Source organism: Vitis riparia, chromosome 14 (genome assembly GCF_004353265.1).
Source record: "Vitis riparia cultivar Riparia Gloire de Montpellier isolate 1030 chromosome 14, EGFV_Vit.rip_1.0, whole genome shotgun sequence".
Taxonomy (NCBI): domain Eukaryota; kingdom Viridiplantae; phylum Streptophyta; class Magnoliopsida; order Vitales; family Vitaceae; genus Vitis; species Vitis riparia.
This window is the reverse complement of record NC_048444.1, coordinates 17,603,800-17,631,446: the sequence shown is the minus strand read 5'-3', so window position 1 is coordinate 17,631,446 and position 27,647 is coordinate 17,603,800. Positions and strand designations below refer to the sequence as shown.

Here is a 27,647-nt window from a genome sequence, read left to right as displayed (position 1 = left end):
AAGGAATTTTTTCAATAAAATATGGAGAATAATCCAAATTAAAGTATTACAATGAAAAGGTAGTTTTAAGTTGAAATGTTTCAATTTATTTATTTTTTTGGTATTTTTTAAAAATAACATTTATTTCTGGTATTTTATATTTAATCATTTTTCATATTTATACAAGTATTATTTAGAACAATTTTAAAAAAACATATGAAAATAATTAAAATATTTTTAAAAAAAATCATAGTTTTGAAACAATTATCAAAACTTATCAGGTATATAGGTGGCTCGAACACATGACCTTCCATTACCAAACTATTCCAATACTATGTTAAACCATCAATTTTTCAAAAAACTTAGGTTTACAAAATTTATATTCAATATGAATCTGATGCTACTTAATACAATGAACATTAACCAAACATTTTTATGTTTTTTTGTCCTCAAAAAACAAAAATTTATTCTTCAAAACAACCTCTCATTTTTTTTTTTATCTTTATATTTTTTTCTTATTCCTAAATATTCATAAATTTGTACACAGGCAGGTATAAGAAAAAATCCAACACCTACACCCATGTCGTGTGGTGTGGGAAAGCAGAGTAGAGTGGAGCGTGGACATCAAAGGCAACACAACACTCATCCTAAAGCTGCTAGCTGTATATGACAAATAGAAATTGAGAAGCATAGAGACACGCAAGTAGAAAGTTCAAATGTTAACATAGAAAAAAGAAAAAAAAGATACATGTTTTAGTGAATGCTGTATTATTGTCAAAAATAAGGTCAATCAGTATCATCCACCTGTATAACCCATTTCATTTCATGTTATTAACGCTTAAGCAACACTAAACCTCATACAAGTTGAATGAACAAAAAAATTGGTAGATGTGGTATTGCATCATTTTGTTACCCCCACTCTCTTTTGCTCTAAGAATGTGGATACCATACCCACTAACTAAAACAGGGGCATCCACTGGATTCACTTTCCAGCTTCTTCACTTCACTGCCATCAACTTCCAAATTTACCAGGTTGAAGAATTTACAGATTACTCACTGCCATTCACCTAGGCCGCTTGTGAATCTCTTCACTCAGAAGCCGAGTCACCAGCCCACCATCACCAGTTGGCCTACTGTTGTCATTTAAAATGCTATACAGTGAGTGTAATTCTTCAGGGTTTGCTTTCATGAATAGGCCCCTCAGTATTGTGTCAACTCCAACTGGAAACGGATGGTTACTCTGGCCATACTGATAATTTTGTTCTTCAGGCATCCGATGGAGGTTTCCAACACTACCTTCTAATTGAGAATGTTGTGCAATCAAGGGACGAGAGTTCCAGTACTCTGTACAGACTCGATTTCGGTCCATTGCCTCTACAGCCTGTTTTAAGTCACAAAAAGGAAAATATAATATATTTCACGTAATCTAAGTCTGCTTTGAACATAAAAAGAGAAAAAGAATAGTTGACAGTCACCAACAATCAAACTTTCAAAGTTTTGCAATTGATAAGACAAATGACAGCTGATGTTCAACGCATACAGTGAAACTTTGATGATGCCCAATCACAGCTCGGGTCAACTTGCCTTTTTGGTAAACAGAAGCCAAGCACATAAAGCAACAAATGAACAAGCTTCAAGGGAGCAAGAAATTTTTATTTTTTTCATTTCTTTTTTTTTTATTTTTTATAAGAAGGGAGCAAGAAATTTATGTCCCTGATAATTGAATGAAAGGCCTAGATTATCTGGAGGAGATTTAAATCATTTTCTTTCAAAGATGCTGCAATTTGTGTTCTCAAAATTACAAAACAGAAAGGTGTACAAACAATACAAGAGAAGAACAGTATTAGGAGTGCATATTTCATCTACTTCATATAACTTTTAACAAAATTCAAAAGGTTTTGGACAATTTTGATATTCATATTGCAGATGAACCTTTCAATATTATGGATTTGGACAAAACAGTAAATAGTTTTTTCAGCAACTTCAAGAATTTCCAGGACTGAGTGGGGAAGATGGTCCTCTCCTATCCATTTTTCAGATATCCTCTTCCATCGCCATCTCCCACCATTTATGCATAGCTCTCTCATGTCAATGAAATGCAACTCACCAAGAGGCACATTTGGAGATTTAATGGAAGATCATAAGCCAATGGATGGCAGAGGATCCATCCCCTTTTGGAGGAACCAGAATTAACACAATCACAATTCACCAAAAACCAAGAAAAAATTTTAAGAACCTTTTAGAGAATGATTTGTAAAAGTTCCAGTTTCACAGATCAAGTGTAAGGGACAAAAATTAAAGAAAAAAATTTGCCAAAATCAAAATGAAAAGGGTATTAGGAAACCTAGTTTCTCTAATAGTTGAATGATTGGGAGTTGGATGGCGTCAAGGCACTTCTCTCAAGATGCAAAATTCAGAGAACAGAGATGAGGACAGTACAGCAGTTTGAATGGATACAAGGATGGAAGCTTCAGTCAGATCTATTCTTTGGTGGCGTTGGGAAGGTGAGTTTCTTTGGCAGTAGGCGTAATTTGGAATTCTTGGTTCTGATAAAAGTGGCGTTTTTCTGCTTGGGAAACAACTTTAAAGAATATTTTGCCATTGGACCAGTTACAAAGAAGAGGATGAACCCATAGATCACATTCTCCACCATTACGCTAAAGCAAGGTTTTTATGGTAGCTAGTTTTCTCTTTATTTGACATAGCATGCATGAGAGCAACTATTAGGTTGGCACAGGTCTTTTGTGGAGGAAAAGTGCAAGGGTTGCTCTTCTATACATTTATTTATTTTTACCTTTTTGGGACTATTTTGGAAAGAAAGAAACTGGAGATCCTTCAAAAATGAGGAGCAGATGAATCAAGCACTCAAATCCATGTTTCTTGCTACTCTTTTGATGTGAGTTAGGATGTTTATAGATGGGGTGTCGATGTCTATGGTTAATTTTGTAGATTGGCAAGGAGCTAGCTGGGGAAGGGAGTTTTTCCCTTTTTTATTTCTGACTTTTGTCACCCTCTGTATAAAGCATGTGTATTTTGGTAGAGCCATTTTGGCCAGGCACCATTGATAAATTTTTTTGGCTTGCCTATCAGGAAAAGGGCATTAGAACTATGATGAGAACAATGGGATAAGATCCAACAGTAGGTTTACCTGCATGATTGTGGGTGAAGAAAAACCAAACATTTCTAGGCCATCAAGACTCCCGGGAGGCTGCAAAGGAGGAAGTGGCATTCTTCCCAACTTATGTTGCTTCGTGATCTCTTGATTGACTCTCTCTCTCACCATTTCCCAGCATCTGGCAGCAGAAACATGGACGAATACCTCACTTGGATAATGCTCCAAGGAAACCTGAAAGGCACCATAACATAAGGATTAAGTAATTAAATTTTTTTTTCTTTTCTCCAGAAGGTGATATATATATTACTATGATGGAGTTTCGAAGTCTATATTCATGTAAAATTCCAAATACAAAATTCAGACATGAATATAGATTATGTTTTTCAATCTTATATGTTTTTAAAACAAAAGATGAATATTTTTTTCATTATGTTTCCAATTTTCATAAATACTAAACATGTTTCATAGTTTAATTTTGATATTTGTTTTTTAAAAAAAAATTATATATATATATATATATAGCAATTTTTCAACAAAAAAAATTTGCTCAATTTTTGACAACTCTAATATTCACAATTTAGGCCCCAGTGTTATTTGTTGGGCAGAGAAAAATGTGATTCGAGTAGAAGGGGGAGATTTTTGCTGCATAGATGTAGCTTTGACAGCAAGCACTGTCCATGCAGTTTAGCAATCGTATCCATGGTTATTAACTTGTAAAACATATTATGTATTATTTTTCTATTTTTCTATATTATGTATCACACCATAAGTTTTTTATATAGCGAAAATAAATAGAAACAATATGCATACATGTACATACATTTTGGAAGCATGAAGTATAGAGTAATTTATAACCATTTTCATGAAAGCTAGTAGGATTTACAGAGTTAAACTATATCATATCATATGAAAACATTGAACAATAGAATTTTGAAAAGTTGATTTTAAAATATGAATTTAATGTGTATTTTTATCACAAAATCCACAAATAAAATTTTAAAATTTTTAGATCTAACTTTTAATTCCAAATTCTAACTAGACATATGCACTTACATGTGTTGTTGATATATGTCTTTATGTGTCATACTTTTTATGTTCATCATCATTCCTTCCCCACCGCAAAAAATAAAAATAAAAATAAAAACCTGATGTATTACATAAAAATTTTTATTCACCAATCACCACAATTTTCAATGTCAACATTTAAAGCATTCAAATAAAAATTATTTAATATTCACTACAAAAATAAATTTACTTAACTTCTAATATGATCTTTGACAACAATAAAATAGCCTTTTATGCAAGATTATTTTCCCTCTCTCTCTCTCTCTCTTTTATGACTAATTGCTAACCTTTCTATACATTTCAACAATTGATTTAATAATTCTTTTAATAAAAAAATGAATTTGATTTTACTTAAAAATTATGAAAAATAGTTGAAAGTATATGTATTGTTGTATCGTTGTATTACATATTATATCGTGTATCGCATATGCATAGTAAGATATACTTAAAATAAGATACAAATTGTGATACATATCGTGTATCATAAGTTTTTGACAAGCATGAAGAAATTAATGACACTTCTTTATCTTTATCAATGATAAAAAAATGGGATCACTTCTTATGGACACATCGAGAATTATTTTGTTCTAGTTCACAGCCTATTAGAAGTAGAAAGCGCTCCGGTGGGATCCTCAAAGACAGAAAAAGATTGCAGTTAGTTTGATAATGATTGAATCATTGCTTCTTCAGCCTGAACCAAGGAACCCCTTAGATATGGTGCAAAATGGATATTGCTCTATTGTTGATTAGATATTTCTCTATGAAAAATAACAACTGGAGTTTGAAGAAGGGGAAGGAGGGTCATATGATATTAAGTCATCTCCAAAATAATGTAACATTTTCTTCTCTTAATTATGCACAAACTTTGGCAAAACTTCTGATGAGATCCAGACAGGGTATAAACTAACATTTAGATGTTGATTGATTGCAACTGAAAGTTGTATGAAGACCTGGAAAAAGGGTTTGCCCCTATTTTAAATATCATATATATAGAATAGGGGCAAACCCTTTTTCCGGATCTTCGTCAACGTTCACTGGAAATCAACTCTCATTTGCATGGGACATGAGAAAGAGAAGCAACATGATAATGGTTACCAATTTTTTCAAGAAGAAAAGAAAGAAATATAAAGGATGCAGCAGTGAGCTATTAATTGCAGACAAAGGTTTAAGATTTTAATTACCATAAACAGAGGTCCAGCTAATCCTGCATCCAGAATTTCTGAGACATAGTAAGACATATTTGTTGGATCCAAAACACTTATGTATTTAACCCGACTTCGAAACCCTGCATCAAACAAAATAAATAAGTACACGTGCATCCATTCTTTCATTTTGGGACAAAATCTATGCTTCCAAAACTATTATCTTTGTGGATAATTCACATGCAACATACCCTTGGGAAAAATTGCCTGCCTGTTGCACCACAACTTTCCAGAAATCACAACTCCAAATTCCAGAGGCTCAACTATGCAGTTGATCCTTCGCACAACCTTTGCAATGCGAGGTCCCTTCTGGCGGAAATATCTATCCAAATTGTTTTGACAGCAAGATGGGTTTCCTGCAATGGTTCTAGCATTGTCTATTAACTTTGGGCCAGCAGCAGGTCCTACCTTGTCGTTGTTATCCTCACCATTAGGTTTTCCGCCAACATGTGGCAGCGGATGCTGAAGGTAACTTCCAGCATTTACCACATTAAAATCACTGTTCTCTCTTGTAGTCGACAAGTACTGAGCATTTCTGTCAGAATCTATACTAGTAGAACCTACATGAAAAGAACAGTTCAGTGGATTCGATCCAAGGAGCATTACACCTTTTCCATGGTCTTCATCTTTTGCAAACATGGAGAAAGATGAACAATTCTTCATTTCACCATGAAGTAAGGAAATAGCATTTCTTTCACCCAATACTGCAGCATTAGTTGCGGGGGTGGTTAAAACTGAATCTTTAACATAATTACAGGTATTCACTTTAGCATCAGAATCTGTTAGCCTCTCAAAAAATTCTGAATGCTTAGCAAAAGGAGTTTCTTTAGCAATATCTAGAACTGGCTTCTTCAGCTCCTCACCCTCATCGTCACTGAGAAGTATAACATTACCATGCCCTGGAAACCTATTCCTCTCCAATTCAGATTTCACTGAAGCCAAGTTTTCAGTATTATACATGTCTTCTTGAGAGGGATGACAAACTGGGGTTCCTAAACTAGGAGCTGAAAGTACAGATTCTTCCTTCGTGAACTGAAACCTCTGATTTCCCATTCGGTTTCTTGAACTGGGAACCTTCCTGCCTTCCAAATCCAATAAAGCTTTGGATGGCTTCTCCTTCTGTGGCAACAAGGTCTCACCAATGTTCCCTGTTGAATTAAGTGGGATACCAGTAGAATTTTCTGCCCCTCCTACCTTTTTTAAGGATGATACAGGTTTAGAATTCTGCTCATTCAGTACTGTTCCTTCCGAGGACTGAGATAATTTACCAATAAGCCCAGGAATTTGCAAATTGTCTTTGGAAATGTAAGAACTCAGGGCTAGACCAAGATCTAGTCTTGCCCATCTGTAAACTGCACTTAATTTTCCTTCCAAAGCTTCAACAAGGATATTTAATTCACTGATGTCATAACGAAAGAGGAAAAATTTGGTATTCCAAGCACAAGAACACAACTGCTTTGCATGATTTAGGCATGCATATCTATCTGGAGAACAGTGACAACCTGCTGCTGACAGATGCAAATCAAAGAGGCATACAATGCATTCCCTCTCGTTGACGGCATCAAAATTAGCCTCCATCTTCAATGCCCGTGAAGAACCGCAAAGATATTCCCTCCTCTTATGCTCTGTCTCAACACGTGCCTAAACAAGAAAAAATATATTTAAGAAGTCAAGAAAGCAACAAGAATTGGCACCAATCCCCAAAGTTGTACATGAAGTAAAAATAGGGATGAAGTTTATATTTTACTAAGCTCAAGGTGCCATAAGTCCCAAAATTGTACGACATTATAGTTATAATGCCATTGTATTGAATATATAATTTTGATTATAGATAACCCAACATTTGGGTTTGCCTTGTTTGATAAAAAAGATGTAGCATTTGAAATTTTGGGAATTATTCAGGACTGTGAATGATTTTTGAAATATTCCAAGTAACTTCATTAGATATCTAGTGTTTTTTTTTTTTTTTTTTTTCTTTTTGATAGGTGAATTTTTTGTCCCCATTGAGACTTGAACCAGGAACCTCCCACAAACCCTCCCCCCATCCCTTTACCACTTGAGCTAAGCGTCAAGGGCAACTTCATTATCAAGTATTAACTTCATTAGATTTTAAGTGTTAATAGATTGTTGTCACTCTATTTCCTCCACATTATGCCCTTTCACAGAACCCCAGAAAAAGGAACAATTAAAAAAAAAATGTGGATGTTATTGATTAGTCCAATGACCATCAAGACAAGAAATGATAGAGGTAAACCGTACCTTGAGCGTTTTTGCTAAGATTCCATCCTTTCCACAGACCTGTTTCCATCTTAAGTTATCCAAAGTATTTTTCTTCAATAAATTAAGTTCCCAATTAGCTCTCACCGCTTCCCTCGCTGCCCCGAGCAACAGTTTATCATGGGAAATGGATGTCTTCCGTCCCTGCTCACGATAAAGTTCTATGGCATTCTGTCCATGGGGCAACCAGTCAACAGGAGCTACATTTACAGCCTCAGCACAATTGAAGCCACAGTTGAACCCTGAATGGTAAGCTCGAGGAAAAGTCAGAACAAACTCTCCAGGATTCTGAACGCAACGATAGACAGGTACCCCCTCAAATTTCACAATGGAGGGAGAAAGTTGGGTGACCTGCACAAAATCATAAGTCAGGGCATGATCAGTATCATCAGTATCATCAGTATAATATTGCTCTCATCCTAGTATGGGCTCAGTCTCAAAACAACTTCTTTAACATCCAAATTCTCTTCACAAATAGATGTTGGTTAAAATACACAACTTATTGATATGAATTTTTTTTAGCCAGTTGACATTAACTCCTTGAAGTGGTCCATTAAGTAATTCTGATTCATATTGAATTATATTTCTCCATAATCATAATGCATGATTGTTAATATCTCCATTCTTGACAACAAACAAATCTAGGAATTCACCTTGTCATCTCTAAACAACTGCAGCAAAGAATTCAGTTACCACTCTGCATCTGATCTTGTATGCCACTCAGACCTTTTGCTCTTTCAGGATATTCACATTTCTCAAAATAATAATAACAAAAAATAAAAACCACTCAAATACTTAATTAAGAAAATTTTCCTTGAAAGGTAAACCACCTAAAGTGGGAATATCTTTATAATACTCAAATTCCGATGAATAGGAATTTGCCCACAATTAGGCTGTAAGCAACCACATCTCTAGTGCAAGGATTATCTTGTTTTTGAATCCCTGTTGCTACCCAACAGGCCTACATTCCATGATTACCATCATCAGTGTTGCCACCATATTCACATTAAGCTTTCCATGATTACCATCATTAAAGTGTTGCAACCATACATATTAAGCCACTGGATCAAATTAAATCAAGCCTAAGCACAAAAGAATGTTCAGACCACTCAACCATGCTAAATCAAGGCCATGGTACAAAAGAACGTTGCAGGAAGCGTAATATTAAGGAATTTCACCATCTTTAACAAAAGAAGATGATAAAACTCTCTCATACTTTCCTTTTCTTTTTCCAATAAACATTTCCTATTAAAAAATGAACTCTCCATAAAATTTCATTAGTCAAAGAAACCAAGATCCAGCTTTTACATTTGATGCCCAAGTTATAGGCTCTATAAAACCCTTAAAAACCTTTTAAAATTAATCCAACCCACATAGTAACCTATAAACTCTCACCATTAAGACAACTAAATTAGAAAATAATTTTATTTCAGAAAAATGAAAATTACAAAATAAAGATAAAATCTCTCAACTATCTAGATACAGGGAGTTTTTGTTGAGGAATATTGACCTTCTGTCAGAAACTAAGATGAAGCTTCACAATCTTTTGAAAATTAAAGAATAAACAGCAATTTTTGCTTTGAAATGTTTTCAAAAGATGTCAAAAAAAAAAAGTAGTGAAATCTGCTTTGGACTTTATCTGGCTGCATAACTTGTCTTAAAAACAGCTGCATAAGTGAACTATGCTACAATAGCAAAGAACTATGATACCTGGATCCTTCAATTTCACTCGACATACTAGTGTCAACACAAGACAAGGGTATGGGTATGGGATCCTTGTCAGACACTCCTATTTCACTTTGTATATGATGGTTTGATTTTCATTGATATCCTTTTATTCTTTCAACTTCCCTAAAAATACTTACACTAGAGAAAAAGTTAGCTGAAAAGTGAATTTTCGTAAGAATATTTAGACAAAAAATAAAAAGAGGATTAGAGGGAAAAAAATGATAGCTTTTAAAAAAGATATCTTCACTTCCAAGTTATTTTTTATTTCATTTTTCGTTTATTTATGTTGCATCTCAGTACCCATGCTCATTTTTTGGATTCTTTTAAGTCGAGTCTTCATGTCCTAAAATTTGAGCTTGAAGGATTAGACACCTTGACACATACCCGCATATCCAAACCCATGTAACATAGGCAAAGTACATCAAACATCTTTGGTTGCACACAACAGTAACTCACCAGCTTATGAAGTAAATCAGGTTGCTCCTCAAATAGATCCGGTAAACGCTTTCGCATAGCAGCCTCCAACTTAAGGGCATCTTGCCCTGGGACACCATACCAAATTTTTGGAGCACCCCAGTGCATGTAGTTCAACGAATATAAGTGATGATCTTCAACATGCTGTTCTCAAAAATAAATTTGAAAAAAAAGAAAACAAATAAACAAACAAAACAAAAGAACCAGCATAATCAACATCTAAAAGTGTCATCAAATACTACAACATATTGCATGATGAGTCTCCTGTTTCTGTTCCTTCAAGCTATGTTTGGTTCCTAGAAAGTACTGAGGAAACGATAAAAAATGCCAAGGATATGTTTGGTTCCTAGAAAATTTAAGGAAAAATGAAAAGGAAAAAAATGGAGAGGAAAAGTAAAAGGAAAGAAAAAAAAATTAAGGAAAATTAAAAATAAATTTTAAAAAATACATTATTTTTATATGCTACTTCAAACACATTTTGCTTGTTTTGCCTCTTCTATATAAAGATTAAATAATTTGAAAATGCATAATTTTCCAACCAATTTTAGTTATATTTGATTTTCTTTTGTATTTTTCATGGTAAAACCAAACATGAGAAAATCATTTTGCTCAACATTTTTTTTCTTTTCTATAGTAATTTCCTAGAACCAAACATAGCATAAGGAAAATCATTTTTTAATGTTTGGTTTACCATGGAAAATAAAAAAGAAAATGAAACAAATTAAATTTTATTAAAAACTTCAATGATTTAAAAATTGGACTGAACCAACCAAGAAGTGTTTCCAAACAACACTTTATTAATTTTAAATCCATTTTTTATTTTCCTACACTTTTTCTTTTCTCTTTTTTCCTCTATTTTCTTTTCTCACATTTTCCTTCAAAATTTCTCAGAACCAAATGTAGGCTTAAATTTTCACTCTTATTCTCTAGTTTTGTTTCTTTCCATTGCTCAGATCTCTTTTGGATGTCTTCCTGCTCTCCTCCCATTAAATTTTCACCCTTACACATTATGCATGTGTCAACATATGTATGATATACAAATTTAGTGAAGAGCAATGTCTCCCAGTCATCATGACTATCAGACATGGCATATTGGTTTAAAGACCATATCAGCTGATTGCAATTAATAGCCAGACAACATTTGTAACACCACCCTAAACTATTTTTATCCAGCAATAGAAAGCATCTTACAGAATAAAAGGAAACTTTGATAACAACACTATTTGGGAGAAATAAAAATCAATTTTTGTTATTGAATTTTTCAACTGAACTCTTTATTTATCCAAAAAAAAAAAAAATGAGGTTCTTTTCAACCAAAACATAGTGAGAAAACCACTCATGGTGAAGATAAGTTTTTTCTATATTAGTTATTTAAATTTACAAGATAATATCAATGTTTAAACAATGGGAACTTTTGTCATATTTTATCAAACAATATATATATTTCATGCATCTAATTTAACTGTTAAAATATGTATTATTTTTCCAATATTTCTTATGTTCACAAGTTTTTTCTTTTCTTTTCATTTTTTCTTTTTTATAAACCATTTTTTGGGTATCATAGTGTACCCAAAATACTACAACAAAAACATTAGTCACTACCATGTATTTTACAAATCAAATGCTTACAGCATAAAATGCCATTTAATGCAATGTTGATAATAAAAAATTTAAACTCATGAACCTAGAACCCAGAAGTTTGAAGGCTAATTACTACTAAACAAATATAACACTTTGCATGATGAAATGGCTTTCCCTTGATTTTCTCACATATTCTGTATCTTCTTAATTGCTTTAAGTTTTTATTGATTCTAAAAAAGGTGCACTTGTGAAGTCAGTCTCCATGCCCCAGTCAAAATGCACATACAACTGCACACATACATGAACATTTCTAAGTATAAATCTATATTATATATATGTCCACACATACTGATAAGCACATGATATCAGGGTCAATTGAAAGAGCGATATTGAAGGAACAAATCATTTATTCCATCTAAGTGAAAGCAGAATTATGCCTTACCCAACAGAACGAGGAAAAGCACATTCCTATATACAACCATGGTACCAATACTCCAGATATATCACCACTTTCAAAAGCGAGAACAGAGCCAGGTAGCCTAGGAAAGTTATTCAAGTTCCAGCCTGACTTTGTATATCGGTCATCTGAGGTAGAACCAACAGGATTGGAAACTTTGGGAAACCCACTGCCAAAATCCCCAGTTTCCAGGTCAGCCCCATAAAGCACCTATAGAGTAGAACAACAATAAGCATTAGGGTGGATGCTTGGCATTGGTGCGGACACATCAAATAAAAAAACTCTTGATAGGTTTATCATACCTCGATTTCTTCAGTAGGTTTCTCTACAATCCGCCAATATTCACCCTCAATATTCTCCACTGATGGTTCCCGCAGCTCCTGAGATATAGTCATGTTACCTCTCAAATCAGTAGCATTTCCATTCTTGCTGAAGTACTGAGCCCTGAAATCATCTGCATATTTCTGAAATGCATCCAATGTAAACTCTGGACCAGGTTCAAACCCAAAAGTCTCCCCATCACATGATCCAACTTGACCAAGGCCCAAGACATCTCCAGTGCCCAAGACATCTCCAGTGCCAGGTCCAAAATCTATCCCTGTTCCCATACATCTTCGCCTTTTCCTCCTTGTTTGGTTTTGTACCGTTGACATCTTTCTCATTGAACCCCGGTTCTGAAGTTTGTCTACCCTCTGTATTCTTGTAGCAAACTTAGAACCCTCCCAAATGTTTTTCTCCTTGAGAGGACAGGGAGGCTTCCAAGAGGAGGGAGGAACAATTCGGCAAATTCCATATGGTTCTGCTCTTGATCGTATGCTTGCTATGTACTTTAAAGTATCTTCAAACTCCTGTAAACAAGTTATAAACTTGCTTTTAGAAAAAAATTCTAAATTTTGCCAATAGAAAAAACCCAAATGAGAAAATGAAAGAAACAAGAATAGAGGAAAATATTTTAAATTGGAAGCCTTGAATATTCCAAGTGACAATACAGACCTCTTCACTTGGGTAGAATACTGGAGCCTCCTCAAGATCAGGTCTACAAGCATCTTCTGGACACCATCTTGCAGTAACCTGTTCCAATATCAGATTCAGAAAATGAAAGGATTCAATAGGCTAAACAAGGATCTGAAGATAAAACACCACATTAGGATTTTATCAGGTTCATCCTATGAAATCATCAGTCACCAGCTCGTAATCAATCACAGTACCATAGCACATAACGAATGACCAGAGCCTGGTGATTGTAACAATTGTAAAGTTTAAAAAGGAATATGGAAGAGCAATGCCCTATTGGATCAAACCAGGTAAAAATGCTAACTAAGAGAGATCATAAAGTTTACAAATCAACCTTCTGGCAGTGAATGCACTCTAAACATCCACGGATAACCCCTTTGGGAAGGCAAGGCCGCCTGAAAGGAAGATTCTGCAAAAATAAGTAGAACATAAGATGCAAGAAATATGGCAGTCACCAATGGGAATACCAAATATATATGGTTAACTTCAAGAAATCAGAAAAATCAGAAGAAGAAGAAGACCAAATTATATAGTTAACATCTAGAAATATGGTTCACATCCAGAACTCAGATATCGATAAAATTGGAAAATAACAATAAAAATAATAATAGCAATTTAATGGTTGTAGTTATAGTGGAAAAAATAACATAAAATAGCTTGATGAAGGTTCTTGAAAATTGAAAACAATAATACTGCTGGTAGTAGTTAGTAATAATAAAATTACAAAGAAAACACTAACTTGGTTAAGATGTTCAGAATCAGACTCATCATCTGAACTATTATCAAATTGACCATAGTTTATCCATGGTCTACGCCTAAGGGACCTCGATATGTTTGCAGCATCACTAATGTCAAACTCAGTTTCCATCTTGATCGACTGTGATTCAGAACCACTTGTGGATGCCAAGCAAGGAGTCGTGATTTCATTGTCTTCTACCCTCTTCAACGTGAAAGATGTTAGTGACTCGAACCCTGGTGGAACATCAAGATTCTCTTCCTTAACACAAGCTCTAATAAGTTCTGTCCCCATCAATGCTGTGAAACAAGGATAATGATGATGTCATCACAAATTTTCTTCAAATACAGGAGGAGACAATCTCAATTAAAAGTTCAATAAGAAAATGAACTAATTTAGGGCTTACCAATCTAAATAAAAACTAAATGCAATTATAGAGGCAAATAGATTTATGCAGCACTCTGTTCTTCAAAACTCTACTGCATCTGAAAGGTGAACAGCTGATTGTGAAGCTGCAACAATATTTGAAGTCTTCTAGAGAAGCTAATCCAGTATCTCAGGTACCATTAAGCAGAGCTGAGAAAAACTGTCCACATAAATAGCAACAACAAAATGATATATAAGAAACAATATACTAAAAGGAACATCCATATGCTCAATCACATCTAACAGGCTCATCATCATCATCTAAATTTGGCATGATGATGCGCATGCATGTAGCTATATGCATGGAGGAAAATATCGGGATATATCGGCGATATATCGCCGATATATCTTGTATCGGGAGGCGGCGACACGACATTTTGAGGAGAAAAATCGAGGAGAGATATTTCCGTAAATATCGCCAAAATATCGGCGATATATCGGCGATATATCGGTTTTGGGAGATATATCGGAGATATTTTGAAAAAATCGCCTCTGGTGACAGAATATCGGTGATATATCGGCGATATATCGGAGATATATCGGTGATATATCGGAGATATATCGCTGATTTTTTTTGTGATATTTCCCCTCCTTCATGCAACTTGATCTGACGGCCCAGATCACGCCCGTGTTGATCCGACGGCCTAGATGTGATTCCAATGGTAATATGGCGATCCAACGGCCAGATTGCTCCCAATTTTTTATCCAGCGGCCAAAATTGATTTTCAACGGTAAATTAATGTTCCAACGGCTATTTTGGCCCAAATTTATTCTATAAATAGCCCAAATTTCATCCATTTCATCCATTTTTGCTTTCATTCTTCATTTGCTCTCTCATTACTCCAATTTTTATTAAGGTTGCTCAATTATTTAATCATTTTAAGGTATATTTGTTTTAAATTGTAATTAATTTTGTTTGCAATTGTAATTAATTCATGTATTTTCAATTAATTAGTATGTTTGCAATATAGATGATTTAATGCTATTTTTACATTCAATTGTAATTAATTTTTATATTTTTATTGAATTAACTTAGGTTAATTTGATTATTTAATTATAAATTGATATGTTTATATTAGATGATTATTTGTGATTTATTTTCACATCTAGAATTAAATTAAACTAGTTAACTTAGCTAAATTATTTAATTAATTTAATTAACATGCTAAATTATTTAATTAATTTAATTAACATGAACTAGTATATTTTGAATATGAAATATGTTTATTTAATGAATTTAATGTGTACAAATTATTGATATTTAATGAAATGAAATATTTTATGTGACTTTATAATGAGAACAATTACAAAATTAACATTTCTTATAGATCGATATGATATAACTACATCTAATATCGCAAATTATATTATATATATATATATATCAAATTTTTCAATAAAACAACTTTAAAATGTCCATTATACTTCTAATTATATTATTATGAGGTTTTCCTTGCATTTCTATGAGTTTTTAATAATTTTAAGCCTACCGATATTTTTTTCCAGAATATCTGCCGATATATCTCCGATATATCCGATATATCCGTAAAATCGAAGTACCGATATATCCGTGATTACCGATATTTTCCTCCATGGCTATATGACATTTTTCAGATGGCTCATGGTCACCACACTGAAATAATGGGAAGCTTCGACTATTAGATAATTGACCAACAACGAATACCAAGCTAACAACCAAACCCCCACCCCCCACCAAAAAAACCAAAAATTCTCAAAGCATTAAGGCAGCCTTGTCTAGGCTTGCCCATCAACTCAATAAATAGTGGAAATAAATGTCAAAGAGGTTGACCTCACAACCTCCAATAATCAAGATTCTAACTGCAAATTGGCCTGAATGCTAAATCTGATAGTTAATGGAACCATCAAGCTAATCTTGGGCTAAAGTCCAAACAACAGCCTTGATCCTAATGATAACCATCCTTTTACGCAGTATCACATAAACTGCCTCAATTTCTGAAACAAAGATACTCAAAAGGGAACATTTTTAGAAAGTGCTGATTTTGATACATTACATTAATCTGCATGCCTCTCATTCCCTAACTGGTATTGTACCATATATGGCATCAGAAGCCATAACCTAGATTGATTTAAGTCATGGACGAGTCAGCTGAATGGAAATGTAGCTGACATGATGTGGAAAGGGCCACCTCTAGTTTGGTTGGGTGTAGCTACAGAAGCCATGGAATCATCAGCATGCATAGGCGTATGTCATGATCCCAGATTCTTAAAATCTCCTGATTTCACACAATTAACAGTCTAAGGCCTTTAGCATATTAGTGGTTAATAACACAACCTTACAAATATTTTTCCAAAACAACTTTATGGCATATTCTTTATTAATATCTTGCCCTACTTATTAAACATTCAACCTGAAAGTTGACTGTTAGATGTGCATAGAGTCACAATTCAACTGCCAGTACAGAAAGTCAGAACATTAACTAAACACAAACCCCTTAAGGGGGAGTAAGACTTAGAAGTTTTACACTGGTTGTAACATTTATCCTAATCTGCATACGACCATTGCATGCACAGAGGGACTCGACACTGAATCCAACACCTGTAAAACCTCTGCAACACTCTTCCCTTCATCCCTCCCCACTCTCCCAACCATGCATGCACGACCCTCACCTTCTTCCCTAACCTCTGAATCTCTGTGCCACTCTTTAGAGACCACTTCTGTGTTGTCTTTAGGCATCAAGAAGCCCATCAAGAGCCTCAACTGGACTCACAGAGGGCCCAAAGCCCACTTTCCCAACCTGCTCCAACAGAAAGCTGCTGCCATTGTTTCCAGAGAGCACTTTCACCGCTGTTGCGTGCACAAAGGGACTCGGCACTAAACCAGACACCTGTAAAGCCTCTGCGACACTCTGCCCTTCATCCCTCCCCACTCTCCCAACCACACATGCACAACCCTCACGTTATTCCATCCCCTCCTTTTTTAGCTGATCAATTGTCAAAAAATTTCCCCCATACCACTTCTCAAGCAAAAACCATATCTTTGTAGGCATCCAAGGGGTTCCAAACAATGTTGACAAGGAAAAACCCTTTTCAACCCTCACCAAGGAAGTATAAAGAGATTTAATTGAGAAAATATCGCTCTTGGTTTTCCAATCAACACATCTAATCCTCACCATTGCTTCTAATTGGGACTCTACCGGACCCCCTCCCTTTTCTCTTCCCAAATCTGTACCACCCAAGCATCTTTAGAAACAGCTATAGAAAAACACTCTAGTAAAGCCTCTTCCAAATTCAAATTCCCACACCATTTATCTTTCCAAAATTTCATCTTTCTATCATTCCCAATCTTTTTGTACTTCCTTCCACATTCCCACCCCATAACCATCCTGCAAAACCCTTGGGCTCCAACCCCCGACCTCTTCTCTAAACTTTCCTACAATGATTTGTTTCCAAAAAGACTAACTCTCATTAGAAAATCTCCAAATCCACTTGCCTTAAGGAATTACAACTCTGATTGCATTGTTGAGTCCTTCAATCCATCTCTTTTTCTTTTTTCTTTCAGATAGGTAACCTTCTTGGAGGGTACCCTACTTAGGAATCAAACCTAGAACCTTCCATATCCCCACCCCAAAAGCTTGCCACTCGTGCCAGGCATCAAGGGCAATAATTCTCTTGATAACTTAACCTGATCCATATCCTTTTCTGTTGAAAGCCAGAATTTCCTTGAAAAACTCCCTTCTTTTTTACTTCAAAACCTTATTTCTTATCTACAACTGTGTTATCTAGCAACAAGCTTATTGAATCATTTCAGAAAGTTCCCCTAAAACCCACCTGCGATAAATAGCAAAAGAATGCCCCCAAACCTAAAACAACCCTACCAGCCTATTTAATTTCCAGCCTAGACATTTCTTTCAATACAAGAAGATTTAGTACATCAAACTATCTAAGGAACCTATAACCATTTTGCAATTTACATGATCATGTTGTTGCTACATTAGGCACTTAGCATCTATGTCACACAAAAACATCAGTAAGGATGCACTACATTTCCCCAACAAAATCCTCAGCCACAAATTCCAAATTTAAATACAAAAACAAGGGATTTGATGTTTCAATAGCTGAGATGCAAGGAAAAGTGACATTCAGTGAGAGATTCCTGAATCCTGCATTATTAAAACAGCATCTAAATACCATGTAATAAATGGATGTAGCTCAGATCCTTAAAAACAAGATTCCAAGCTATATACACATGGATTCACAGCAGAGCACAACCAACTCATTTAAGTATATACTTCAACATCTTGATAAACCAGAGAATAAAACAACATGTACAATATACATGCAAATACACAAACTGATGCATGTCCTTCCAATAACTAAATCTTGGGCTAAGCCTAGGATATACCCAAGTTTCCAAACAGGTTTCAAGTAGTACTTAAAGAACCCTAAATCCATAGACAAGAATGGTATCTTTATAAGTAAAAGCAGCACACAAGTTGCTATTTCCACTGGCAGCTCAAATGTTTTTTAAAATAGCTTAATTCATATCACTATTTTTTAGACAGCAAATAACTCAAGATCCAGAAGTTGTGTGTATCTACAACCAATTGGTACATGATCCCTATAAATAACAACATTCTTTCATTTGAGGATATTAAACAGAGAAATTTAATTCCTAAAGCAAAAAGATGGTCATCCTTGAAACCCACTTGTGATTCAAAACCACAAACCCTATGTGCATCATATTGTGATGAAAAGCAACAATATTTTCATGTCAACAGCATCAACCAAATCCATCAATTGAACAACTCAAAGTGACAAATATATCAGTATCATTGATCGAAGAAAACCTTTTAATCTCATAATTTCATCAACAAATTCATACAATCAGGGGAGGAAATATATAGAAAAGATCAAGATCACACAATAACCAATATTAGAAAAGGAAAAAAAAATTATTGGACTTACATAATCTTGATCCAAAGTTTCCATGGACCTAAAGAAGCTCAATACTCCATTATCTACATCCAGGTGTCAAAGAAACCACCAAAATTAAATTCCCCCAAAAACAAAAATAAAAACAACATAAAGCAGAAACCGTAAATGAGCTAAAATAAAATAAACTACAAAAATATAAAAGGAAAAAAATATATATCAGATTCAACAGATCTAACCCTAACCAGATGGTCTAGAACAGGAAGTGGTCTGAAGGGCACTCACAAACCCAAAAAAGACGAATAAATCCCACTTCCCATTTAACCCAAAACCAGTTTCCACAATGACACTGGTACCTAAAAAATCATCAAGAAACCCACAACCAAATCAAACAACAAACACAACAAATTCATCAAAACAAAAAGGACCCAATTCACACAAGATGCGGATAAGGGTACATCGGATGAAATTTTCAATAAATTTTCCAAATAATTCAAAACCCTAACCTCTGAAAAACAAGAAAAACAAAAGCATATAGAAGAGAAGTAAAAAATCAAAACCTTTTAATTAAGGACTGGCTAATAATTCCTTACTATCAATTTGATTTTCTCTTTTTCCAGAAACCATTACCATCATGTGACAGCTATTAAAAAGATAGTTTAGATGGGTTTTCAGCACAAATTTCTTTTGGAAGGGTAAATAAGGGAAAAAAATCTTACCAACGGATGGGTAAAGATTAATAAATTAAAAATAAATGGAGATTTAAATTTATTTTATTTTGGGAAGAGAAGTTGAAAGGGCCCGAGAAATTGAGGAGATTTTGGAATTGTTACCTGGGGGTGGTGGTTTCCTTGTTTTTCTTTCCCCTTACTTGGCGTGAGGAGATAGGAAGACTTTTTGTTGCGATTCCCCCACCCCCTCCAGGCTCGGCTCCCACAAGGACAAATTCTGTGGGCATCTCTTTAGTTCAAGCAATTTGGGTATTTTATATATGCCTCCCCTCACTTTCTCCAAAATTACAATCACCCCCAACTAGTTAGGTATATTATATTTATACCAGGTGGGTCCCGCAAATCGATTGTTAGGTAACAAAATTAATTTTATAGAGTTATTTCATAATTTATAAAAGAAATAAAGCAATATTTTTAAAATATAATTTATCAAATACTCAAGATCTATTTAGTAAGTGCTTTCAAAAATTATTTTCAATTAGTTATTCCATAATTTATAAAAAAAAATAAAGCAAATTTTTTAAAAATAATTTATGAAATACTAGGGCATGTGTGATAATTGTTTTCGAAAACAATTCTAAAAATTTATTTTTAGAAATTATTTTTAATGTTTTGTAAAACAAAAATCTATTTAAAAACCTAAAATATTTTTATCTTATTTTAAATATATTTTAAAATAATTTTAATGACTAATGTTTTATTTTTAATCAATTTAAATGTTTATATAATTATTTTTTTAAATATACCTCAAAATATAAGTGAAAACAACAAAAACATAAAATAACTAAAAGACGTTCTTTGAAAACACCTTTTTTTTGTTCTTTAAAATAAAACAAACAACAGTTTTTAATTCTCAAACTAGTTTTCTATATTTTTTTGGTTCTAAAAATCAAAAAATTGTTTTAAAAAACAATTGTCAAACAGTCCTTATGTTCTTGAAATTTTTTAAAAAAAAAATTAAATTTAAGAAAGTAAAATGTTAAAATTAATATAATAGTTAAAATTTATTACATTATGGTTGTAACCGAATTCTAAGTGGTAGTTATTCTTATAATGATTTTGGATATTATATTTATTTCTTCTATTTATGGTGGGACCTATATATAAATTATTAGTTATATTTTAAATAAATAATTTAACACAATAAAAAAAATATAAGACCACAAAATTACGAATTACAATGAATTTAATAATACTTCAATTATATTTAATACTTAATAGCTAATTAAATGACTCATCACTCTCAATCAATGAGTGGTAGATGATAGCTAATTAAATCTAAAGGTGGAGTTTGATTTTTATAAAAAAGATGGGGATAAAACTTTTGGATTATGTTTGATTGTAGAAAAATATTAGAAAAAATAAAATAAATGTTAAAGAAAATTATATTCTTGTGTTTGATTTTATTGTGAAAAATATAAAAGAATATTAAATATAAATAAAATGAATTAGAAATTCATATATTTTAAATTTATTTAATTTCAATGTAGAAGAGGAAAAATAAGTGTAGACCCCTTTTTCCATACCAAATCCTATTTGTTTATTATTATTATTATTATTATTGCTTTATTTAATAACAACAAAGGGTATTTCATATCACCCCAGGAGGAGCTGAACATTTTGGAGGAGTGGGGGACGACTTGTATAAACGAGCTGCATAGGACATATGGCCACCTTGCCATGGTGGTGGTTGAGGATGGGGACTTGCTGAAGGGTGAGTAGTGGAGCTATTAGAAGCTTGCAAGAGAAGCTAATAAAAAGAAAAAAGAAAAAAACAGAGCAAGCAGTAGAAGAGGAGGGTTGTCCATGTGTGATGGATTTTCAAAGGTTTTGAGAGAGAGAGGGAGCTATAGGAAGAAGAACGAACTAGAGAAAAATCGAGAAGAAACTGAGGGAGAGGAATGGAGCATTCTCAGGTATGATGTTGTAAACTCCCTATTTTTTTCTTTATCGTCTTATAGTTCCATTTCTTTTTTCTTTTCTTTTTTTTGTTATTTCTGGTTACTGTTTCTTTGGTTTCGATGTGGGAGGTTGGTCATTTATATGTCTTCATCTAAGGCCTAAATTATCAATGAGCTTTGATATTGTTGATTCATGTTTTGTTCATATAATTCTATTTGTGTGTCACTTGGCTTTGCTAAGATTTTGTCGGAATTTTCGCTATTGTTAGTATTATCCTTAGATCTATTTTGATGTCCCACTTGGTTTTCAAGCTCAATGTTGCTTGCTTCGGATTATTTGTCTTTTTTTTTTCTTTTTAAATGCATTCTTCCCTATTCCGGTTTCTTTCCTTTCCTTCCTTGAGGCATGTTGCAAATGATATCTCCTTTGAGCATGTTGTTCTGAGTTGTCGCTGCATGAGAAGCTTCAAGATGCTTTAGGATTTGAGGACTATATATCTGCAGCAATGAGTCAAGTCCCAGGATGGAAGAGGCCTCAAATGTAGTCTGTTTTTATTATAAACCCTGGCAAGCATGACCTCTTAGGGACGAAGAACCTGTGGATAGATCTCACATGCTCTGAGAAATTGCTCCTAGTTTATTTAGTAGTAAGCTTGGGATCTTGTATTGGTGTAGCTGAAGAAGGTAAGCTGTATCACTGGGGCCAAAAAGGTTTTTCAATTTGTTGAGGGATGGGTGATTGTCCTATCAAGGGTTGGTTTATTGTCTAAAAGCTGGGAAAGAACTACTGAAGTTCCCAGATGATTTGGAGTCTGTGCAGAGACCTTGGATAGGAAAAAAGCAAGAAATTGCTCAAGCCATGTCTTGTGGAAATAATGTTTGCTATGATTGATTTAGATCAGTTCATCACTAAGGATGCTACATTGATCTATTGAGAAGGAACTAATGCATAGGAATTTGTTTCTGAATTGATTGGTGGCCTGTACTCTTCCTCGTCATGGTGTGGACAATGTAAGAAGCTAATTTCTGGGTGGAAAAAGGTTTTTAATGACTTGAAGAGGATAAGTGGTGGTTACGTGGAAAGTGACTGTTGCCCTAGCTATTGGTTGCATAACAATACTAAAGCCATATGAGTTGGCTTCTGTGATTTGTTTAGAGTTGGTTGATGTGTGTAAAAAGGTGGGTCTGCCACCTAGCGTCCTTAATATTCTAGCTGGCCTAGTGTTTCTTGGGATTTCAGGTTACTAGGATCAGGTGCCAACTACAAAGAGGGAGATTCCGGTCACTTGAATCTTTTCCTCGCATTCGGAATTTAACCTATAGTTATTTCCCGAATTGGTGTGATACAAATGCTTGTCATTAATGGTTTCAACACTAAATCCCTCTCACTGATACACCTTGCAATGGCTCGTACCAGCGTTGGATTCTTGACTTCCTGAGCTTTGAAATGGTATATAGCATGTAGAAAATGGACTTTGGGAAGTGCTCCAAAAGTGCGAAAGAAGACTGCAGCTGCTGTCCTCTGTTTTCTTCACTCTGTTTTTCCTCTCTCCGTTGTTCTTTTCTTGCATACTTTGAACGACTGTTGGCACCTGATCCTAGTAACCTGAAATCCCAAGAAACATCTTTCTTTCTAATTTCTTTCTAGTTAATTTTAGTTACTTTATGTTAGGTTAGCTTAATACCATCCGTTTTCATTCAAACTTATGTCTTCTTTTAAAGCTAACAAAGAAAAGAAAAAGCACCAATTGACTGCAGCTGTTGTCCTCTGTTTTCTTCACTCTGTTTTTCCTCTCTCCGTTGTTCTTTCCTTGCATACTTTGAACGACTTTGGCAAAGGGCTATGGAGCTCCAAAGCTTGGTTTTTCATGAATTTGAGCTTCCAAAAGCTTTGCCATGAACTATATATAGTTCTCCCTCATTCTTGGATTGCTTTGGTCTAGCTAAAAGCTATCAAAAACACCAAAACTTAACACAATTTGATTAGAAACGATTGCAAGGGTCCTTAACATGTCAATTGAGTTAAAATGTAATAATTACTACTCAAGAGTGTTTAAAAGAGTTAATTACAAGCTACAAAATAGCACTTTTTGAGTAGTAATCACCTAGGCTCTGAAGCTGGTGTTCTATTAGTATCTCACCCCCATGTTGACAAGATTGCATTTACTGGAAGCACTGTTACAGGGAGCAAGATCATGACAACTGCAACTCAATTGATGAAGCCGGTTTCATTGGAGCTTGGTGGAAAGAGTCTCATTCTTGTATTTGAGGATGTCGACCTTAACAAGGTTGCTAAATGGACTGCCTTTGGTTGTTTTTGGACTACGTCCAAACACAACATAGTTGGCTTCTGCAAAGGAAGATGGGAAGTTACATGCTGTATAGCAGTTCTCAATCTCTGATCCACTAATCATACCCCCTACCCAACATACCCACCATACCCATCACCATTCATGCGCATCACTTCCCTAACCACACCACCCAGGCCTCCACTTCTCAATACCCATTAAACCTACTTCCCTCACCACCTTCCACCACCCATTCCATTCATTTCCCATTCGTTTATTTTTTATCTTCCCACGTACATGGAGTCTTAAGCACATGGCCACCTTCATCTTTCGATCCCTCATATCCATCAAACCCATCCACCAAACTTGTCACCACATTCCCACTTTCAACTTCTTTCACACTTACCCAACCTTCCTACCTTTCATACCCACCGGTCCTCATTCTTTATACCCACCATACCCACCATACCCATCACCATTCCACCACTCCCCTATCTTTTATACCAACTAAACTCATTTCTCTCACTACCTTCCACCACTATAACCCACACATTTCATACCCACTAATTCCCATCATTCATAGCCATTAAACCGGATCACCATGACACATTCATCCCGTTCAGCTCATCACCTTCCCAAACCCACCACCTAGCTCTTTTTAGGTTCATTTCCTTCCCCTTCCCATGTGCATAAAGTCCCAATGCTCATCTAATCACTCCCCATCTATCACATCCACTGTTAACAGCGAGAAGGTTGGACCTTGTGCATGGAGGTAGGAGTATTGACTTGATAGGTCTGGTTTCCCAAGCTATTCATCGTGGTAGAGGACATGTTCTTGGGAGCATTCCCAGAACTCTAATGTGCAAAGAGATAACTGGAGAGACTGTTGGATGGGATAGGCCTGTGGTCGACGCTCACCAAAGAAAAGCATAAATGACCCGTCATTCTGATTGCTTCATTGCCTTACCGGGTGGGAATGGAACTCTAGAAGAATTGATGGAAGTCATCACCTGGGCACAACTCAGAATCCATGACAAACCAATGAGTTTGCTCAATGTGGATGGCTACTACAACTACTTACTCACCTTCATTGACAAAGCAGTGGATGATGACTTCATCAAGCCTTCACAACGCCATATCATTGTGTCAGCTCCAAACGCCAAAAAGCTAGTCCAAAAGCTTGAGGAGTACGTGCCTGTGCATGATAGGGTCATTGCAAAGGCAAGGCGGGAGGTTGAACAATAGTAGCAGCAGTTATCCAAAGCCTTAGTGGGAAAGCAGATGCAAAGGTTCTGCCGGCAGTGCAGCAAATTTCACCCACTTTCAGAGTTTGATGAAGGAAAGAGAAGCTACAGGAGAAAACGTTCTATGCATGGCCCCCTTTGGCATGCAACCATAGTAGCCACGTGTCATTTTTCCTCTTTGATTTTAAAAATAATTTCCCCAAATTTCCATTCTCAAATAATTTTTCAATATTCCAATTTTTAAATTTAATCTTCAAAACTTCAATTCTCAAATAATTTTTAGATTTAATTTTCAAAACTTCAATTCCTAAATTTAATTCTCCAAAATTCCAATTTTCAAAATTTTCATTTTCAAATACTTTTCCAAAATTCCAATTTTCAAAACTCCCATTTTCAATTTTTTTTTTAAATTCCTTTTTAAATTTAATTTTTAAGATTTCAACTTTCAAATATTTTTCAAAACTATAGTTTTCCATCAAATAATTTTAATTCCACTCCAATTTTCAAATATTTTTTAATTCTACTTCTACAACTTTTTATCATTAGGGTTTTAAGTCACTAAAAATCCCGTTTTTAAATAAATTTGATACATTTCCTTTCAGGTAAACACTTTCACAAGTTTCCTTTGATTTTAAAATAATTTTATATTATTCTTGATTTTTAATAAGGATGAATGCAATTTTCATAATTCCAAAATAATGGAATTTGTGGGATTAATTCATGCAAAATCAATTGGGCTTTGGTGGGGGTCCTATATATGAGTTTTCTCTTTTAATTATCAATTATTATACTTAATGAATATCGTCTGATCTTTGCCTTGCTATTTGATATGAGTGTGATATATTTTATACTCATTATTCTGCACTAACCTCATTTCATGATAACGCATTATCGCTTGCTGCCAAAGTACGCATGCACTCTCTCCTTGACCATTCTCTATGCATGTTTGATTTCCGGTGTATGATCATTTCATTGGTATCTATTGATTTCCTAGTTAATTATCATGCTTGCTTCACCTTATTTAGTAGAAACTCATTTTTAGGGACTTAGAGGGGTGCTTCAATCTTTTATCGTACCTTCCTGATAAGTAACCTGACCCCCGAACTCAACTTTGGTTTTCCATATATCATCTTTTCCAAATAATGAGTCACACTTAGGCTTTTTCTTTCTTATTTTGTTTTTCCCTTAAAAATAAAACAAAAATAAGTGGCAACTCCAAATTTTTTTTCTAAAAATCAAATTTTCACCAACACAAATAAAAAAGCGAGTTTCACCATTGAGTGGGAACACATCGAGCGAAAATACGGGATGTACAATAAGTCAAATGAATTTATAGTAGTAAATAATAATGATTTATTAATTTTATTATTTTTTTTTTCTCATATTTTCTTTTCTTTTATTTTTCTATGTTTTATTTTTTCGATGTTGAAAAGTGTTTCAAAATCCTAATTAAAATAGACCTTTTAAAAAAAATATTTTATAAAGTATTTTCTAAATATGTTAGTGTAATAATAGATTTTTTTAAAATTTATTATGAATATCTCTATAAATATTATAAGAAATAATAGAAAAAGTTATAAGATAAAGATGAACTTGTAAAAACTATACATGAGGGACAGAGATGTGAGACACTAATGGAACGTGAAACTCTGTCTCTATAATATTTTATATGATATAGCGAGATGAACTTTTTTTTCTTTTTTTCTTTTTTTATCTATAAATGCAGGCATAGTTGTTTGCATTATAGCTTCTGCTACCACAACATCCCTTATATTTTTCTTCAAATTTTCTAATAAGTAAATAAAGCTTTTAAACACAAGTTCTTACTTACAATTTATTCAATTTTTAAAAAGTCTTTTCAAACATAAGTCATATTTTGACTTGACTAACTTTTTAAAATATCAAAATCATCCTTACTTTTAATATGAATATTCTTTAAAAGAATTTCTAAAAAAAAAAAAAAATTCCGCGCCCCCCCCCCCCCGCCCCCCCCCCCCCCCCCCCCTCTTTTTTTTTACTCTCAAGCTCAAATGAATGAATATGGATAAGGGTGTTCTTACATGCACTTTTATTATCTTGGAATCTATTCAGGCTCTATTTCTTTTTTTTCTTTTTATTTAAAATATGGGTTTTGATTCATTAATTTGAAAAAAATATAGAAAAAGGAACCTCAACTTTTACATATTTCATCTTTTGATATTTTTTACATATTTTGAAATGAATAAAGATAAAATTGATTTATCAAAGTTAAAGGTTAAAATTGATTTAGAACAAAAATTATTATTGTTAACTTTCTCTTTTGTTATTAGGAAGAGAAAAGAAAGGATAATGCATAATATATAAAAGATTTTACATAGAAAACTACTCACAAAATCTCTACTTTGCAAATGTAAAAACATAGGGTCCAAGATTTACTTGTCAGTTGTTGCTCCTTGAGACTTATATTCTAAAACCTATACTTAATTTATGCTTATATTTTTCAGGAATGCGACCCTCATGTGCCCAAGAATAAGAA

At 34.1% G+C, this 27,647-nt stretch overlaps 1 protein-coding gene and 1 pseudogene across 6 annotated transcripts; one reads left to right on the top strand and one right to left on the bottom strand.

Annotated features, from left to right (window-relative positions):
* Window positions 1-678: 678 nt before the first annotated feature.
* LOC117929734 (putative lysine-specific demethylase JMJ16) lies at window positions 679-19,892 on the bottom strand. 6 transcript variants are annotated; one of them, XM_034850124.1, is made up of 14 exons: window positions 19,802-19,892; window positions 19,002-19,054; window positions 14,035-14,214; window positions 13,632-13,927; window positions 13,227-13,301; window positions 12,872-12,949; window positions 12,181-12,726; window positions 11,864-12,088; window positions 9,823-9,984; window positions 7,621-7,989; window positions 5,553-7,002; window positions 5,341-5,444; window positions 3,128-3,325; window positions 679-1,360 (listed from the first exon to the last, which is right to left on the bottom strand). In XM_034850124.1, the coding sequence occupies exons 4-14, from the start codon at window positions 13,920-13,922 to the stop codon at window positions 1,043-1,045; spliced, it is 3,816 nt and encodes a 1,271-aa protein (XP_034706015.1). In that variant the 5' UTR covers window positions 13,923-13,927; window positions 14,035-14,214; window positions 19,002-19,054; window positions 19,802-19,892; the 3' UTR covers window positions 679-1,042. The 6 variants fall into 6 exon arrangements, with proteins under 6 accessions (XP_034706015.1, XP_034706019.1, XP_034706013.1 ...); XM_034850128.1 differs by having other exon boundaries at window positions 14,035-14,204; XM_034850122.1 differs by lacking the exon at window positions 19,802-19,892 and adding an exon at window positions 19,529-19,664.
* A 1,487-nt stretch (window positions 19,893-21,379) lies between these two features.
* LOC117930504 lies at window positions 21,380-25,133 on the top strand (annotated as a pseudogene).
* The last annotated feature ends 2,514 nt before the right edge of the window (window positions 25,134-27,647 follow it).

Coding starts and splice junctions, on each gene's coding strand:
- LOC117929734 (XM_034850124.1), bottom strand. CDS start 13,922: ATGGGGACAGAACTTATTAGAGCTTGTGTTAAGGAAGAGAATCTTGAT. Junction 12,727..12,871: donor TATTCTACCCAAGTGAAGAG/GTCTGTATTGTC, acceptor ACTTGTTTACAG/GAGTTTGAAGATACTTTAAA. Junction 3,326..5,340: donor TAGCTGGACCTCTGTTTATG/GTAATTAAAATC, acceptor GGTGCCTTTCAG/GTTTCCTTGGAGCATTATCC.